This window comes from Lepisosteus platostomus, chromosome 9, assembly GCF_059453375.1.
Source record: "Lepisosteus platostomus isolate fLepPlt1 chromosome 9, fLepPlt1.hap1, whole genome shotgun sequence".
Lineage (NCBI taxonomy): Eukaryota > Metazoa > Chordata > Actinopteri > Semionotiformes > Lepisosteidae > Lepisosteus > Lepisosteus platostomus.
Window position 1 is genome coordinate 19,812,986 of NC_142619.1, and position 20,468 is coordinate 19,833,453.

The 20,468-nt window shown below is 35.2% G+C and overlaps 1 protein-coding gene across 3 annotated transcripts in view; it reads right to left on the reverse strand.

The window, feature by feature from the left end:
- The window catches only part of grm3 (glutamate receptor, metabotropic 3), a 72,328-nt gene that overhangs the window by 31,562 nt on the left and 20,298 nt on the right, over positions 1-20,468 (reverse strand). For 2 of the 3 annotated variants that reach the window (XM_088647159.1, XM_088647158.1), the window contains exons 3-5: positions 17,701-18,300; positions 14,904-15,759; positions 3,175-3,228 (exon numbers count right to left, since the gene is read on the reverse strand). In XM_088647159.1, coding sequence (XP_088503285.1) covers positions 3,175-3,228; positions 14,904-15,759; positions 17,701-18,162 — 1,372 coding nt within the window. In that variant the 5' untranslated portion in view covers positions 18,163-18,300. The remainder of the gene's footprint in view (positions 1-3,174; positions 3,229-14,903; positions 15,760-17,700; positions 18,301-20,468) is intronic. The other variant, XM_088647160.1, reaches the window with a different exon arrangement.

Sequence of the window (20,468 nt, forward strand, 5' to 3'; positions counted from 1 at the left end):
CCTCTTAGTACACTGTCTGATGCTCCTCCCTCTACTCTTGGGACATCTGGGTCACAAATAGTTCCTTTTCCCTCACCTCTTGGGACAGAGCAACCCATAGGATCCACAGTCCTCCCCAAAACTTTCCAGGATCGCCAACTGCTGAAACTGAAGCTTTTGAGGCAAGCTCAAACCTCTTCATTAATTTTTAGCTTGGCCACATTCACTTGCTGCAATCATTTCAGCAATTCTCCTGAATTTATCTTTAAGACGTCCATGCTGGTTTTCTTTTCAGGATAGTACTTTTGTGGCCACCAGAGGGTACTGTTTAACTACTGTTGCCACCATATGTGATCAATCCCATTTCTGGTTGCATGCCTCAGGGACCTTGCATTTTAAAACACTGCACTTCAACATGGATAAGGATTTAGGATTTATAAACTATTCTGGCAAAACAAAACCAAATAGAAAAAAGTCTTCTTTTGTGCTCCAGCTAAACTTCATCTATAAACACCTGGGCAGTTAAGCTGCTTACCAGCTCCAAAACACAAGTCTTTCTCTGAGACCAAAACTTACATTTTTTATGTTAGTGGTTTGCTAGTTGTTTGCTTTCATCTCTACTGACTTATCCCTCTGGTACAATTGCATATCAGAAACTCTTCTGGGTTCCTAGCTTGCAGAGTCCAAAGGCCTTTGGGAAGCCTTAGCTTCTTGGTTTTAACCCAAGCAATTGTCTTCCTTTAAATAGTCAGACGACTAACAACGGTCTGTCATTCCCTTTTGCCTTCTGGGGAATGTAGTTCAGACAATAGTCCCCTCTCAGACTGGGTAATTCTTTACTTGAATGAGGCTAACGATCATGATCATAGCTCCTTCATAAACACTAAACAGCACCACACATGCATAAAAGCAATATCATTAAATGAAAGATAACCATACTAGAACCACGGCTACTGAGCTGATCTGTTTACTGTTGCTGAGCTATCCTTGTTGGCTCTCAAGTCCTTAATGGTGTCTTCCTTCATTTTCACCAGACTTCTCTGTACCTGTAGTCTAAGCTTTTGGCTGAAAGTGTGTATTTTTATAAGCCCTTATAAACAACTTTGTGGCTGTATGTCATTTTCACCAGTGGTTGTAAAGGAGTATGCATGTTGTTAGATTGTGTTTTGTAGTGCATATAAAGGAGTTACGAAAGTGTTTTTTAGCTCATTTAAGTAAAACATCAGTATTTAGTGGCATTTTCAGTGGAATTAAGAAATTCTTCATCTTCATCTTCATCTGCTGGCATTCTGAGAACTTAATCAGCTCAGTGCTAGATAGTACAATTTTACAGTATGTTATGACACTTGTTTGACTCTGAGGCCAAATAATCTACTTGGTCATTCAGCATTTTCATAGTAGAGCTGATTTGTCTTCTGTAGTACAAATGTTGCTCTAACTTTGGTGGCTAATATCAGTTTTTCTCCTCTTCAAGTTACATTACGTTACATCACCATTTAACTGTAGAATTGCAGTTTCTAGATGAGAAAGGTTTTTGTTCAGATTAGAAGCAAAAATGAGCTTGTAATACTGAGTACTAATAAAGTATGTAGTAACTTCCCATAAAGAATGAGAGCTGATTTTGAAGCTTTTCTGAAACTTTATTAAAAAACTTTAGAGAAGTACTTTTAGAAGGTCTCATTCTGAAGTAAAAGTAAAAAAAAGCCATACTTGGACTTGGTTGGAAATTTCTGTAGTTTTTGTAGTGTTGAGTGGACTATCTACTTGACTGACAAATTAGATTAATCTTAACCTTATTCAAGGGCACAACAGCAATATTAACAGTCAAAACTTAAACTTGAACATTCCAGTTATGAGCTATGGATACAGAGCATTATTTAAATATAATGCCAGTGGTTAATACAGAACTGTGGCAAGACCAGATATAAGGACAGATATAAGGAAGTATGTCTGTCTTTATGGAGTATGGAGTTAATATACTGCATTAAGGATGGGCAAAACACAAATATACTCAATACAAGCATTTAGAAACATAAAGAGGGAACACATCTAGTGCTGTTTAAAAATCAAACTATTTATCCTGTTATAAGTATACATTTCAGAAAAGCCCCATGTAAAAACTTGATCGAATGATATAAAAAATTGATGACAAGCAAGACAAAATACTGTTAACCATTACCATCAGTTGACAGAAATGACCCTCAGCATCAATGTTAAGCCTTTGACAATATGTTTTATTTATCTTTCTACCACTTACTACAAAAAAATCCTTTGTTTTGATCAGCATCAAAAAATGTGCAATAACTTCACGATAGGTCTCCTAAAGTGAACTAATTTGAATGATTTTATGGTAATTCAACCCATGTGCTTTCCAGAGGTTAAGTCATAAAGAGATTTAATAACATAGTAGTAAACTCACTCTATGAGATGGTATATTACACAACTCGGCAAAAACAATACTGATTCCCCTTGCCAACTGAGAGTTTGTTCCTGAAAACCTCCACAGTTGGCAAAACCATGGTTGGTACTGTAAATATTTGAACATACCAGAAATATAGGGTTAGGTTCCATTGTCCTTGTTATACTCATCAATACCTAACATAATTTGCAGATTGCTCCCTTAACAATTACAAATACTACATATAACATGAATTACTGTATAATTCAACATACAGTAGGAAAGTGGTGAAACATAATAAAACGTGAAACAGAATGTCATTTACCTTGAATCATAAAATTTAAAAATAGCAGAAGAATTGACCATAATTAAGACAACGCTGAAATCATGTTCCTATCATAATGTGAAAAAAAACGGAACGGAATCCTAGTGGAGAGACACTGGTGTGCGAGGGAGGTGAGATAACAACACATGAAACATGAGTGGGTGGAGTTTAGAAGCAGAACTGTGTATGAGCAATGGTGGGAAGGCTTTTACTCGATATGGAAACCATGTATAAGTGAGTTTCTTAGTAGCAGAACCATAATTGGTGAGGGAAATCTATACACATCAGTAAAAGGAAGAAGAAAAAGCATGAAATGAGCATCTTCTACATTTAAGATAAAACAGATTACATATTATAAGATGGGATAAGATGGAAAGGACAGAAGTATAAAATAATATTTCACCCTACAATAGAACAACAGCAAATTTAAATATGAAGCACAGTCTAAAAAAACACTAACGTAGAAACGTACGGTATTGATTTTCAGAGAAACAGCAGCCCTCAACTCTGTAGTGACCTCGCCAGACTGAAAACAAGACAAAGTAGAAGTTTTCAAGCAAGATATACAGTAACAAACCCAATCAAAACCATGGGTTTGCATAATTAGGTATACAAATAAACATATGTTGTTACAACAGGACTATACAATACACCAAGGAAATTAAAGTTAGAAGTCAAGTCGTTGTATCTAACAATATAGCAATAGATGCAATCTGTGAGTTTAATCTTTACTTTTCTGTAGCTGTGAAATTCATTTTACTGCTTCACGTGTTATGTTGAGAATATTTGATTGTTGTTGCTGGATGATCTTCATTTTGGAAGGTCAGTAATTAAAACTGGTGGAGAGATTTCAGCACTGGGAAGATATTTTCTGCCCTATACTGTGACAGTGGAATAATCTACTGTATGAAGAATAGAATCTATGAAATATCCCAATTATGCCGTGGAGGTGGACTTAAATCTAAATTGTGACAATCTGAAGAATGAACGGTTTATCAGTATAGTGAAGACAATTAAAGATTAACGTATGAGGTCAGTTGTAATTTTTATAGCTGATAAAATCATCTTTTTTTTAGCACGTTCTGAAGGGCTGATATGTACAGGCTAAATTTGCAGCTTTTATTGCCAAGTGCGTTTTATTATCCTTATAGCAAAGAAAAGTCTGGTGGCAGAGCCATGGCAGCACAGATTGCTTCATTACCATAAAAAACAAAAGATCGTCATGATTTTTCCCCAGACTGTAGGGACCTGAACCTCTTTGTCACAGCGAGTCAATTTTCAGCAGGTTAGTACAATCACTATTGTGATTGTGTGTTAGTTTTTACCTTTGACCTGTTTGCTTTATGATTTTCTGTAAGCTTTAATGCGGCTTATTTGTTAAATGTGTTGAGCCTTTCACCTCTGTGTGGATCTATTAGTTTCTTATGAATTTAAAATATGGTCAAATGATTTATATGTAAATACATACAGTTTAAATGCCACACAATTACAGTGTTAATACAGAGTAGTTAATGATCCTGTATTTTGAAGTGTACATCACAGAAGTAATCTGTTTTAAATTGTCTTTGTTAATAAAAACACCATTTTGAGTTGTACATAATTTAATTACACAAGTAATGTAAGTATTGGCACCCCCAGTTATATACCTCCACTTGGGAAATGTCAGTAGCAGTTGGTAGATAAAGTGACTCAGGGTTAAAACCCTTAACCATAATTAATACTTTTATGCTCAAACTGAACATAGGTGAAAGAAATGTAAGCAAAACTGCAAAGAAAAATCAAAATGTAAAGTACTGTATGTTGATGGCTTACTGAAGTATTTATTCCCTTGAGCCATACTTGGTAAAAGCACCTTTGGCAGTAATTGCAGCTGCGAGTTATGATAAGTACAGTACCACCTTTGCACACTGATTTTCACCCATTTATCTTTGCAAACGTGTTCAAGCTCTGTCAAGTAGGTTGGGGATTATTGATGGACAGCAATGTTCAGGTCTTGCCATAGATTTTCTATCACATTATAGTCAGGACTCAAGTGTAAATGCCAGATTTATTTTCTGAAAATGATATACAGTAACTGACCACAAAGAAAAAAGATAAGAGCAAAAATTAATTCATATTCCAAGTGTAAATAAAATTCTATAAAATAAAAATAATCTAAATATTTGTTTACATTGTCTGATATTATCTTAATCAATTTGTTGAAAAGAGGTTGTAAATATAACATCCAATAGTAATGCGAACAAAAGTATTTCCTTTTATATACCGTAGATTCACATAAAAAGGAAATTAACAATTTAAAGGCAATACCCTAAGAGCACAATCGAGTCTAAATTGGACCTCATAGAAAAATACATAATTTCACTTTTTCTTTCTTTTCACAGTTACCACACACCCACCCACATACACAAGCTAAATGTCAGGTAACTAGAAAAAATCCCAACAAAGAGTGAAAATGCAGAATATTAAAACTGGATTAAACTGCACCCTTGAGAAAAACTGAGCCTGAAGTTGATACCTGTAAGTATTCTGCACCCATGTCTCTCTCTCCTGTCATTGCTCAACATAGGTCTGAATCTGGCACATCCTGTGATTCTGTTGTATGCATTTAGATACCATTTGAGATTTTCTGACATGTTTTTGAGTCCATGCATTATTTTCAAATGTTTAAGTATCCATTCTTTAATAAAGTCCTCCCTTGTGTTACTTGGCACCTTGGGACATTTATTGGTTTTTACATTCATTGTTCTTCTCATACTAATGCTGAATTCAGATAGTAGTTTCATAAGGAAATTATCATGAGGACACAAACATGCCTTTTCCTCCAATATACAGTCTAACTTCATTCCAAGACGAAATACACTTGTAGGGAATTTTCTGGAAATGTTCCATGCACATCTATAAGAACACATCCCAAGTATATTCCCATATTGTTAAAGTAAACCATAGCAAGTGCTAAATTTTCTAGGGTGGAAACTGCTTTAAGGCAAAATAGCATGTCTAATTTGCTACATAAGAAAACAAGTATGTGACAATGCCTTGATTAAGTAACTGTAACTGTGTCATTTCTGTGCATTACTTTGGAATTCCCCTTTATGTACACTAACTTTATATCTATTATACTATATAAACTAGCTTTTGGGAATTATAATAAATGCAAAACAGACATAAGCATTGTAATTGCCCTGCCTAATCCTGCTCAAAAGAAATGTCTGATTAAGCATGAAAGGTTTTTCTATAGTACTTCTACTGTACTAGTGTCCAAGGTTGGTGAAAAAGTTTTATAAATACAGATTCATATTTACAAGCTAAGAATGATAGGAAACTGGTTTTCAATTCAGTAAGTGGGGAATAATATTTTAAAGCATGGTCCTCTTCTCTTTTTCACCCACAGATCACCATTATTCTCTCAGTTCATTATTGCCCTACAGGCTGTAACTTTAGATACCTAGTTGCATAGCACTATGTGGAAATATTATAACAATAGTAAAAAATAATATATAAATATATCTATATATATGAAGATATATAACAAGATAAAGATATAAGTATATATATATTCTAAATATATCTTGATTTGAGTTTAGTTTTCTCCGCTCCATTTGTGGAAGACGGGGGAGGTGGTAGTGTGTGGGCAGAGGTGTTCAGGCTTTTTTGCTTTAAAAATATGAAACAAATTCTCCTTGAACAACTGCCTTTATAAAAAGCACAATACCCCCTTTTCAACTGCTGAAGTATGATTTTTCAGGAATTGTATTTTTCTAAGTTACATTTCTCAATAACAGATGACTGAATTCTAATACAAATGATTGAATACAGTTGAAATATTTGTCTTAATGATACAACAAATGGAACATTAACGATTACTGTATGTACTGTAGTACTATGCAATATTTTGTCCCTTTCTTCACTGCAGAAATAGTTCAATATCCTCATTTAAAGTATGGAGCTTTGGAGAACATTCAATGTTCTAATACTGCATTAATAATGTGTCAGTACTTTTTACTCTATCAGAGCAAAAAGTAAAACAAATTTGACATTTAGCAAACCTAAATAAAAATAAGTTACACTGTTATTATAGCCCACACATTACACTATATACAAACTCTCATTTGAGCCTAGTTACTTGCTCAGGTAAACTGAGATGAACTCAAAACGTCCTGGTAACAAGACCTTTTCCTTAACTGCTGAAACACAGAGTCCTTTACTTACATTTCAGGCTAGTAACATTTTCCATACATATCATCATATGACCTTAACTATGTCAAACAAGAATGCTGAAAAACTACACTTGTTTTCATATTGGGTTTACTCTGGTTGAATAGTTGAACCCCATTTTTTAATGAAATCTTGACTAACCTAACATTTTCACTGTTGAGAAGATTGTTAAGAACGGTATTAAGAAGCTGAATGTTTGACAATTTAATTTCCTTGCAGGAATATCTACTCAATGCAAAGATTTCACACTGATACTGTCTGTAGAAGGAAAATAGTAAACACAATTCTAGAAGTAGAAGGAAGGCTGAAAGGTAATTGCTTTAACAAACCTGGAGCTAAATGGGTAAATATTGCTAGACATAAGTTGAAGGAGAAACTCAGAGCATTACAATAAAATACAGTAATTTGCTTCAAAAGTACTGCATGTACCAGATTCCTAAATCTCTTTGTGTTTCTGGATACATTTTGTTATTACTTAGCAGTAATTAAAATTGGACCCTAACATCCATGATAGAACAAGAAGGTTTTCTAGTTGTTAGTGTGCTTTTTTAATGATTATTTTGGTCTAGCTGTTTTATGGCCTTATTTTGACACCTGCACTATGATGAAAAGGTGGTGTACTTTCATGTCATGCTGTTTTATAAATAGAAAAGATCTTATCAACTTTGCTACGTAAGACATAAGGGGTGTACAATGCTTGAAGCAGAAACGTGGAGATTTAAAATGTGATCATGCATTGAATCCTCCTAAACATTAACCATTTTCCTTTTTCTAAGCTTTATTCAGTTTCCTTTTTCCTTTATTTTGTTGGATTTGAGTTCATTTGCAATGCATGAAAAGAAAGTGTATTGGTAGAGGTCTTCTTATTGTTTGAGGGTGGGGATTGCTTATACTGTAATTCCTTGTGGAATCTGCTTTATCAGAGCTACAGAAACGTGATGTGTATAATAGAAGTAGTAATGAAGCATTACACTGTCAAACTAATCTGTTTTTTTCATTAATATAATACATTAAACCATCCAATGAATGCAGATATGTTTCAAAATTCATGATTCCTGAAAATGATCCCACAATAATCAGTTTTGTTCAAAATGAAGCTTTAAAGTGTAATATTTTAGATCTTTTTAACTATTTTACTGTAACAAGCAATATTTACATCTGCTGTCTGTCAAATGTAAACATTATTCTCTCATTACAGTTTTAGTTCCTGTGAATCTGAAATGGGCAGGGAACCAAGTGACAGTTCACTGACAGGTCTTACTCTCTATGAGATCACAGGCAGTGAGGGATGTTAGTCAATATTATCAACTCATTGTGTTTTCTTTGAGGAACACTTTGTCCAGTTCTCCCAGCCTTCCTTTCATCTCTTGTATAAAAATAGAGATAGGCTGCTCGGTGAATTTCAAAGTCGATTTGCTGAAGAGTTGCATTATATTTCATTCCTCATATTTCATTACATTTCCACTTCACCTATACTAGGGTTATAGAAGGGTTATACCAGCACCTCCCAAACTGCTTGTAGCTTCTTTGCTACGGTTGTGGAATTCCCAGAGGGGGTTAATTAGTGATCGGTGTGCAGATTACGAGATTATGACAGATTATGAACTGTGAGAGTTAAGGGAATAATCTTACCTTAATAATTAAATCTGTGCACTTTTTTATTGAAAAGTCTCGTTGTGTTTCATTGTTTTTGTATTAAACCATCCTTAAAAAATACTTCAGAATGTCTTTTGGAACTTTATATGCATGGGAGTTAGGAGTGCTGTTTCTGTGCCATAACACATAGCAACAAATACGATAATCAAACTCTGTGTTATTATTATCTGGTATGAACTTGAAGAAACCTTAAAACTGCTGATGTTTCAGACAGGATCAAATTCACTTTTTTTTTAACAAAAAGTAGGAACAGGGTGTTCTGGAAAATGAAAGTATGAGGATCAAAACTGAACCTTCTGACCTAAATGGGGAAGTACTATATGTAATTTTCTGTTGAATGTAATAGGAAATAGAAGTGCCATACTTGTTTGATGTTTATTGTGTAGTTTAAGTCTTCAAATAATTGAGCACTATTTTACTACAAGCCATGGTCAAATTGGCAGGAATCTTCCAAAATGTTCTAAGCTCTGCACACAAAACACAATACAATGAAGTGCCAATTGTAAAACAGCACCAAGTAATCACTAAGGTAGTCAAGCACTTTTAAGGTTAATCTACACTAACAGCTTTTTGAAACTTTTTTATGCACATAAAATATCTATCAGCTGCTTTTGTAATGTACAGTACCTTTTGTAGTCAGTGTTGCAATCTATACTGGCAGCAGAACAAAACACAAGACCTTACATCTTCTTCATTTAAAAAAAATCAATTCTGTTTTTGTTTCTATATGAGTAGGCAAAGCATAAAAACATATATATTAGCTATAAAATGCAATAGAGACATTAATGTTATCATTATATCATCTGAATATCATGTCCCAGATGCCTACTATCCATTTAAAAGAGCTACAGAATTTTTACAGGAGTGCTGGCAATTACCACTAGTTTTTCCAAGTTCTGAAACTCTGTGGCTGAAGTACATGAGGGGTGAGGTAATGGACCATGTACACAGTAATGTGTCAAGATCTTACATCCTGTTTGTGGTCTATGAGAAGTTTAGTTCTAGAATAATTTCAAAGATGGATGATATAATGTATTGAGGTGGAGAAGTACAAAGAACTCTGTGACCCCAGCAATTCTTCAAACAAGAATATCACAAAAAAGATATGATCTGCAATACCATTTACTCTGCCTTCTGTTTAATAAACTACATTACAGCAATATAATGAAATCTCTAAAAAAATATTCAGGAGAAATGACAACAGCCAAGTTCTGTCAATCTTATCTGTCAGGAATTCATAATCTTTAAGTCATTTCCTCACCTATTATAAATACCATACATAATCCCCTTCTCTCCTTTGCATAGTCTTTGTGGTACAATTCTGCATTTGCACACTTCTTCAGTGTTTTGCTGCCATGTTTTTTTCACCTTGTGATGGATACTCCAGCCTACTCCAATGAATGACTTTTTATTCTCGGCCAGGAATTCCCAGCTCCTCGCTTTCAGTCTGTACCTGCAATTGTTCCACCTGCCTCACGACCACATCAGGTTATTTTTCCTACAAAGTTTGGCTGCTCTGTAAGGACAAAGACTCCCTGTAAATTTGGCAAAATGTCTCGTACATTCCAAATCCTTTTCTGCCTTTAACAACTGAACTGTAACAAAACTTTGACAAATTCTCCATGAACATGGAACTGCATTCAAGATATATGGTACATCAACGAAAACTCTTTCTCTTTACCTATTAAAGGTACAGTATACAATAAATAAGTTCCAGGCCTCCAGTAAACCTCCACATCTCCCAATTATGTAATCCGTGATGCTGTACTCCAGTCTGGTGCAAAGACCTCTAAGCTCTCTGTGCCCTCACTTGCTGAAACTTTCCTCACAATTTTTTTCATTCATTGGATCATGCTGCAAAAAACAAGCAGGAATGGGAAAAAAAATGTTTCTTGTTTCACATTCATTATATATGTCCACCATACTCCAACAAAAAGCAGAAAAGCGAAAACAAGACAAAATGAAAGAGAAAATATGCTACTCGGACCTCACCTCCACCTCACGCAGTATTCTTCTATACATTGACCATGTTCCAAACAACAAGCAAGGAAGAGAAAACAAGAAAACAAAAGACCACAAATATGCTAATAATCTTGGCTTCCCACAAACCTGTTTAAAAGGAAAGCACCAAAGAAAGGTCTTTTTTCCTATTGCTGAAGTTTATAATGAGCAAACTGTGATCAGCATGCTTCCACAACTAGTGATGTCATTCAGCACACAGCGAGACAGAAGGACCCCTAGGCCATAGCTGCTTCCAACCCCAGGACTGACCACCCTATAGTACCTTCTTCCAGCATTTTTCGTCTTTCAGTGTTCTTTTTTAGTTATTAATTCTGCTTCTTTTGATTTTTTTTCATCGTCTTTTAGAAATTTACTCCTCAGAACGTTCATTAATTTAATCTTGGCTATTTTTTCCACCCTCTTTTGGTTCCGTACCCCAGCGCCTAATGTGGCCCCTGATTCTTCCCTCTTGGCCCTTGCATAATGCCATTTCCTCAGCTACAAGATCCTATCATCAGCTCAGTCAGCAGGCATCCTGTAAGTTTTAATTATACCCTTCCTTGTGCCAGTATCCCAAGAATGCATTTCGGTTCCAGTTTCTTCCCTTTCAGCCACTGCTGTTCATGATGTTGCCTTCTTGGCCTCAGATCTGTCCTCTGTTCTAAATTCAGTTCAGTTGACAGATGTCCTACAATCTTATCTACACCATGATGTCCAAAAATGACTTCCTTCTGTCTTCCACATTATCAAATTTATCTTTTTAATCAAAATCCTCAATTTCCTTCAAATTCCCAACCTACTGAGTTTCAGGCCCCAGACCAATCCAATCTAAATGATCTTTTTCTGCTCTCATTCAGCCCCAAACCATCACTTTTGGTGTCCTTTACCCTGGGTTTATCTTGAGTAGAAACCCATAATCAATATTCAGCTGACTGGAGGTGGGGGGCAACTATTGGCCCAGAATCCCCAGAGGTTTATTTTCTACCACCACAAGTTTTTGTTTTCTTCTCCACTGTGCCTGCATGGTTATATTCCTTCACTGTCAACCATCCAATGCTTTTGTAATGAGCCTTAATCTGTTACTGTAAGGAAAATTTTAACATTAGATTATCAACAATTAAGTTACCTACATCAGTCTTTAAGAACCTCCACTCCATTATCTTCAGCTTCACATTTTTCAGAGAGCATTTCCCATTGATCCTCTTTTTGTAACTAGTATCTCTGCATGAAGTTCTTACAAACTCTGGATTTGCTTCTGGAAAGTTCTCTGTCCTGATTGGAGTTGCTTCCTCAGCTGCTCATCAAGGCACTCTTTACTATCACATTTGCAGGTCATCAGAAGCCAACCTTGCTTACAAAAAACAAAACAAAACAGACACCCTCAAACAGGCACTCTTCCAGCTTTCTCTCTGTGTGCCAAAACAACCAAGAGTTTAAGCCGTACATCTCAGAAGATTTCTCCCACCTTCTCTATATTTTCCCTTATTCTGCAATGGTGGTTAAGGGTCCTGTTTAGTTCTTTTTGGGGATCCTGCTCTTCTTGTTCTATGGCCAGGAGGTTCACCCTCGGCCAAGCAGGTTAAGCCAAATGTAAAATTAAGTTTTTAACAAAAGTTTGGGAAGGATGACAACAGCAAAGTTCAATTAGCCTCAGCTGTCAGGAGTTTGTAATCAATCCTGATGTCATTTCATTGACTAAAACATTATAAATATCATACACGGTCCCTTTTTTATCCTGGCATGTCTTTTGCATCCCATCCCATCCCCACGCAATGTTCATCTGTGCAGCCAGGAAATCAGACTTCAGCCAGGTGGTTAGGCCAAATTTACTGTGTCTAAAACATTCAAACCTTTTAATGCGCTAATTTCTTGGGTGTTGTTATTCTTTGTGAAATGTAAAACAGAAGGCTCCACAACCGAAATGTTGTGTTTCTTTTCTTCTCTTTTCAGCATGGAATAAACCTTTACTTATTCCTGTATAATCTGATGTACAGGTAGTGAATATGTTGCATAGTTATACTGTTTCATTTCTGTCTATGGCATTGTGCTGAAAAACAAGAAATTGTAAAGAAGAAACAAGGTACACTTCTCATATGGAAGGAGTGTAGATTATCGACAGCATAAAAAAACACTAGACAAGCAGATCACATACTTATTTCTATCCTTTCATCAGAAACTGATCATCTGCAGAAAAAAATCTCAGACCTCCAACTCTTCCACTATACATTGTAATTCAGGATTACTGTCTTAAATAGTGATATTGAATTAAAGTTGTATTACAGCTTTCTGACATTTCTCCACATTACAGATGTTGGAAACTCACTGAAGACATTAACGGAATTTCACTACACTGTACATTAACTATTTAAACACTTGCTCATTTTTGTCAAAATGTTGGCTGTGAAAAACTTTTTTGGGAAAAAAGCCAAAAAGATACCATGAGCTGACAGACTCTCAGTGGGTTTTGGATTTGATTCTTGATCATTTGGATTAATACAATGTGGATCTACTAGGAAAGTGAAGCTGTTGCCTGAACATGTGCAAAGTGTGCTTGCATTAGTAACCAACTGCAAAAGAGAGAACTGATGCATATTTCTTCATTATGAATATTGAATAAACATGCAGGTGAAATTCAGATTCAAAATCAAATTTGAGGTAAGCTGGTATATCATTATTTAACTACAGCCTGCCATGTTAAAAAATATAACTGCCATGAGTTAATTTTTTTTACATGCTAAACTTAAAAGTAAATATCTGTACTTACATCTATAGTAGAATGTTGTTGACTCACAAGTCACTTAAGAGGAAAAATAGTCAATTATAGTATAATTATAGTCATGATTATAATTATAATCCCGTAATTATTATTAAAGTAAAGAACTAAAAAAAATAGATTGGTCTCGTAATGTGGTAGCCATAAAGTACCTTAGGGTCATGTTTACTGTGGAGCACAAAAAGTGACCTTGTCCATAATTTTTAACCTCTCTTTAAGATAAAATGGAAAATCAGAATGTTAAAAAGGTATGTGAATACATACAGTACTGTAAGGCTTTGGCAAAAATCAGTCCTTATTCAATATCATTCCTAAAGATTTAATGAAAAATCTTTTTAGAGTGAACATAATGATTGTTATGATTCACATACTGTATAGAAAACTGTAACTTCACTTAATAGCTAAATGCAAAATGGTTTCAAAATTTGTTCCGCATATACTGTCAAGATTACTATGGAACAAAAATGCCCCACTCTGCTCTATTGAGAAACATCCTTGTTGTAACCTCTGACATGACTTGATACTGAAAATAAATTGGCTTGGCCTATAGTCATTGTGTCTGGCTGTATCTGTTATTGATATTGCTATTAATGACTATAGTTGTTATTATACTTGTTATATCTGAAGCATAGCAAAATTCTGTGTATTAGTTGGTAGGGTGTGCATAAACAACTTTTATACTTTAACTCTTTATAATAGTTTCTCCAGCCTTGATTTACACCTTTCCTTCGGAGACAAAATACACTAGTTTTCAAAGCACCCTAATTATATGCAATCCTAAACACAATTTAAAGTTAATTTATTCTGACTTTTTCCTTAGGAGAGCGCAATGAATTTGGAATAAATTAAAATGTATAAATGTGATGGAGCACTGATCTTCCTTTTTTTCCCTAAATCATTTCTTTCTGCTTGAAAATGAATTTATTGGAGCATAAAATTAGTACCCCTGACCTTGAAATATATTCTTGAGAGTAATAAACATCATGATTTATTTATACCCTTCAAAGATGAAAAGGAGTATTTTAAGGGTTATTTTCAAACAGCTCCATGTGCAAGGAAACTATATAAATGAACTGAAGGGACTTTTTAAGTGGGTAATTTTCTGATGACTCACCTTACTCTTCTAACAGCACAAGGTGACAAAATTCTAAGTGACTGTGAGATCCATTTTTATAACATTGCATCTTCACACAAAATATGAAATGCTGTAATATACTGTATATCCCTACTTTAGACATCGAATAGTTGGCATTGTAACATACTGTAACACATCTTGGAATGAACCAAATATAAAATATGCAAAGCAAAAACATTAATTTTTAATAAATTAAATAGTCTTTGAGTGTCTCAAAAATAACCGTAAATTGCTGTTCTCAATTATACTGAAGTTTTTTTTCTTCTCCATACCTTATTTTAACGTGCACAAATATTAATCTGAAATTCACTCTGTATCCTCTGGATACTTAACCTCCTATGTAGAGTCTGACTAGTACCTACAATTTTTCACACCACAAATGAAAAATGAAGTAAACGTGTATGATACACGAACGACTTACCATTGAAACTGATGTTCAGCAAGTAATCTCTGTATAGTTTCTTTCCATCCAATGGCTTCATGGCGTCACACAGCTGGGTAGTGTTGGAGCACAAGGTGCGCTGCATTTTGTGTAAGGCGTGAGCCATAGCGAATACTGCATTCACCACAAACATAATTTTGGATTCCGGTTCAAAATTAGAATTGTCTATTGCCAGGTGTTTGTCACAAACCTTCTGTTGAGCATTTCCATTCTGCAACAGGCACTGAAACTTCTGCTCCCAGAAATCCTTGAACCATGGGTTACGTCTGTTGTTGATGGGATTGAGATACTGAAAATATCTGTTAAACTCCTTCACAGGATGAGCTGCAAGTTCTAATGTTATTGCTCCATTTGCTATGTTCTCATTCCCCTTCACCACACTTTCTTGTGCCCCCCACCCGTCGCTGGCAATCCATGTGTAAGATGCATTGAGTCTGTTGGCAGAAGCCAGGAGTTCCCTTGTATCATCGCTGCGCATGAAGAGCACAACCACTTTTGCGTTGGGCTTCTGAAGCAGTTGACGAATGATGGCATCGTAAGACTTCTTGACATTTGATCTGCCCACTTTCTCAGACGTGGCAATACATATGTTACGCAACCTGGCTTCTTGTTCAAACGCTTCAATGCCTGTCTCTCCATAGTCTCCTTCAGATGCCACTGTGGAGACGTACGTCCAGTTGAAGTATCTCAGAATCTCGGCCATGGCCTTGGCCTGGTAAAAGTCAGGTGGGACTGTCCTTGCGAAATAGTCATACCTGGATTTATCACTCAGTTTTGCACTAGTAGAAGCATAGCTTATTTGAGGAATCTGAAACAATCTCAGTAAATTTGCAACCTGGGGGAAGAAACAAGGAATTAATAATTAGAAATGTTATCTGAAATGTCTTTCAATTGATTGCTTCTTTTAACATGTAATTCATACAACACCCAACCAATTAATGTGTGTTGTGCTTAGTTATGCAGAGAAATATACTCTAGCATTGTTTCTCATTAATCTGTGGAGCTCCACCCATTTTACTGTATGTAGCTGAGGGGATGCTGCGAGTATAGTGATGCCAGTGATATATTGGTGCAAAGTGAGAAATGCTGAAGAGAAAGGATTAATGACCTGTATTTTTACGAGGTCAAGAAGCTTTTCCAGTGACATCAGTTGGGTGTTGTCTTCTTTTCAAGACAGTGTTTCAGAACTTGAGTTTTCAACATTACACAGTGCACAGGATTTATTTTCAAAGGTGAGAGATATTTTGACACCATTCCATATAACTAACAATTAGTATAAATTGTGTTAATCTTTCTGATTTTTTTTTCTTCACTAAATACCTATATAACCTCCAAGCTTCATCAATAGTGATAGTCCTAGGTTAATTTATGAATAAGATAAATAATTATATAAGGAATTGTACAATCCTCAATATGTTTATAGGTAAAAACATGCACTCCATTTTGCAATTTGTAGAAATAAACACTGGTGTGACATGGATGCTGAGTGTTAAATACCGAATAAATGGTTCTATTTGCTAGGTCTCGGTCTCTTAGTTGGCAATAATATATCTCAGTTTTAAGGAGTAAATAATAAACTATAAAATTACATTTAAAAAGTCTGATACAAAGCAGACGATCAAAATAAAGCTGCCTTCAGCAGAGAGAGAAAACAAACAATAGCAAACAAAACAACTAAAACAATGACTAATTGTTTGCATTGTCATGCTAAATAACAATACTTATCTAACTAGAGTATCTAGTGAGGTCAGATTCTGTCTGGATTTCTTCCAGAAATTAAAGTGATATCTTGAATGGTAAAGAGATTAAGGATTCCACTGCAGATAGGGAAAGCAATCTTTTGTGTCACACAAAGAACAGAGTGAGAGGGTTTTATGCTAAAATATGCAAATACCTTAAATTCTGACACAAATAGCTGATAGAAAATAGCACCAGCACAATACAAAAATTCCTAGTCCAGTTGGGAGGATGGGCAGGAGATGTGGGTTGCAGGGTGCATTTTGAATGGAGGCTGCCAAGAGAATACTCAAAGCCACAGACCTATTAAATAATGTACCAGTTACTTTGTAGTTTAGAAACTAAAGGTTTCAGCTCATCTTAGTCAGGTCAGGTACTGAATGTGAATACAAGACATGTCTTCTTTCAGCACAGTTCATCTGAAGAAATAACAGCAATAATAATAACAGTATTGGTAATGCTACTGCTAACGATAATAATAACACAGATTAAAAGGATATTTTTGGAGGTAATGCCATTTCTGTATTTATGCACTAATTTAAAAGGCATTTTTTGTTACTCTTGCTTAATTTTCACACATTATTGTGTGGCATGCCACTACAGAATTACATTGAAGCTGCTAACCTTAATGCATTATTGCTTAGCTGAACTGTGCTGAAGCAAATTCACTACATTTATGTTGTGTAATATGCTGTACAATATGCAGTGAAAGCACTTAATACAGTTACCAGTTTGAATTGTTTTGATTCGTATCTGAAGACTTAATAGCTATAAAAACATGCAAAGATTTGGTTTGTATATACTGAAGTGCAACTTCCATGTAGATTTTTAGCTTATTATGCTGAAATGTGTGGCATACGTGTTATAAAATAATCTCCAAAATGTAGCAGTGCTTTATTGTATAACTTTATCTAAATGTACTAATTGATTAAACCAAATAAGTTTCAGGAACATATGCATGGAAATGTAAAACATTAAAACATTGCTCCAGCATTTATAATACTCATAATTTGTCTTTTTACAAACTTCAAAACCTTACCTGTATAGAAACACTACTGTAGGACCCTCCAATCACACCTGCTATCACTAAAGGGCTGTTGTCTTGGATAGCATAAGACCCATCAGGACAGATAAACTCCGTTTCATCTACTTTTGTCAGGGATGCCCTGACAAATTCCAAGGACTGTTCTAAAGCGTAGGTATCTCTGGAACATGTATCCAGGATGTGCACACCAAGCAAAACTCCAGGTAGTAAAGATTCATCTCTGTTGATGGAATCAATTGCAAACAGCATGGCTTCCAAACGCTGGATTCCTCTCTCTTCATTTATTCTTCCACATTCGTCCATTCCCATACCTTTTTCATGGATGGGAAAAAGACCTCCCAAAACAAGATCTCCATCTATCTTGATTTCTTTTCTAACAAAGTTTGAGTCACTTAGTGAAAGCAGGCTTCCTCTTGAGAACAGGATCAGGAAAAGAGCCTGGAGCTTGGATATCATTTTTGTAGAGGATTGTGTTACAAACTGTAAGACGCATCAGAGGTAGGACAGCTTCTTTTTGCGGTCCATGGGAAAGTCACAGAGTATTCAGACTGAAAAATCATGGAGAAGAAGAACTTGCAAGATTCAGAAAAAGTCCTAGGAAAAGTAGCAAATACAAATCACATTCAGATATTTATCAAGAATTAATAAACATAAACCCAACATTAAAAATAACAAAATATACAGTAATAAGGTTAACCAGAAACATGGTAAAACAGCCTGTGTTTTCACCTTATCCATTCTTAGGGATTAAAATGATTTACCCAGTGTTTAACCTAAAAGGAAATGGACATCTTTACTAGTAAAAGAATGTCTCTCTGCATAAAATGCAAAGAAAATTGATTGCATAAGAATTCACCCTTTTTGCTATGGCAAACCTTAATTAGTTCCAGATTACAAATTACTTTGACAAGTCACATCATTTGCTGAATGGCTTCAGTCTGAGTGCAATAATAGTGTCCAGCATGATATCAGAATAAAAACACCTGACTCTCTAAGGACCTTCCATCGGATAGTGAATTTAAAGCAATGATTATAATATTAAGACCAAGGAGCTTTCAAAACAACTCAGGGATAAACTTGTTTCTCAGATATACTTCTGAACACTGTGAAGTTGATTATTAAGAAACAAAACGTGTTTTGTATGAGACACTGACAAATAAGGCCACCCCTCCAAAATGATCAGCCAGACAAGGAGGAAACTGCTGAAAGATGCCACTGTGAGGCCAACGATGATGTAGAAAAAGATACAGGTTCAATGGCAAAAGATTATGTTCATGAGTCAGCAATCTCAGTCACATAGCAAACTGAGTGCAAAGTGGTAAAACCATCTCAAATTCTGCATTTTAATTTTGCACTTAAGTGTGAACATGTGAAGAAGATTTTGTGGTAATACAAGACAAAATTGGAATATTTTGTTTTAAATGCAAACTCCAGTGTAAATCCAACACAGCACACATTAGTTGACACAATGATCCTTACTGTAAAGTACAGTAGCATTAATAAATGGAATGGGATGAATTATTTTGCACTGTATGCAAAATACACTGTGCACTTTGTGCACTGTAAAAAGCAGAATGTAGGCTATTACCTCTATTCACTTTAAAAAAAAGTCAAATTTCAAGTCCAAAGGTACTTCTTAGGTAAACACTATAAAATGTGAGAACAATGATTAATTTCATAAAAAAATTAACAAACTGCCATCCACAGTGGATTATTTGTTTAGGGTAGGTTATTTATTTTTTTGCTCTAAGCCTAATATTGAAGGAATGGACTCAAAAGGTTTAACGTTTGAAACAAAACTGCCTTCATAGTACTAACCTGTATTGTTCCAGTGTATTTATTTTGTGCTCAATTAATAAATATGACAGGAAACATTACAGTATATGTGGATAGTCACTAATGGAGATCTACAAACATATGTTCTTTAAATTAAATGTATAATATGAGTAATTTACATACAAGGGAAATAAAGTGTTCCTTATTTTCAAATAATTTTATTTATAGACATTAAAGTGATAGGACAAGCACTGAATTGAAAGAACAGTATTTTGTAGAATACACTAGCCATGTATGATTCAGACCAGATTCAGATTAATGCCTTTTTTGTGTTGATCTAGAAACTTGGCAAAGCCTTCTTAATCTCATTTCTTTTCACAGATTCTCTGGTTGATGGTGCATTTTCGTGTCCTGTGAAACACAACTAGGCTTCATTGCGTTGGCAACAGCACAAAGTCACATTGGCTGCTCAAGGAATTATTCTTCCCTGGGATGACTCTGAACCAAAACTGATGCTATCTTTTCAGGCTGCAGAACACACTGCCTTTTCTAACACAACATGCTTTTAAAGAGGACCTGCTGTTATCGCTTGCTGCAGAAAGGATTTCACGTTAGGAGTCGAAAGTAGTGAAGCAAACAGAAATGGCAGTCAGGAACAATTGCTGACTGACTCAAAAAGAGAATATGTTAAAAGGCTTTTAGAATTTTGCACTGGTTTTCTTTGTGTAGTTTGAATGGTTCTATGCTGAACATATGTCTGCGCTATAAAAAATAGTCCAGCTAAAAAACAATGGCACTGCACACATCTTGAGATGCACTGTTAAATCATGCATGCATGTTCAACCAGCCAATACATTTTTTATGTACCTGTGACATGACATTGTAACACTATTGAGAGAAAAATCCTCCCACGCCATACTTTTCCCTGCCTCTCCAAAATCACAGCATGGAGGCTATGAATGGGGACTGCTGAAAGCAGCAGCTAA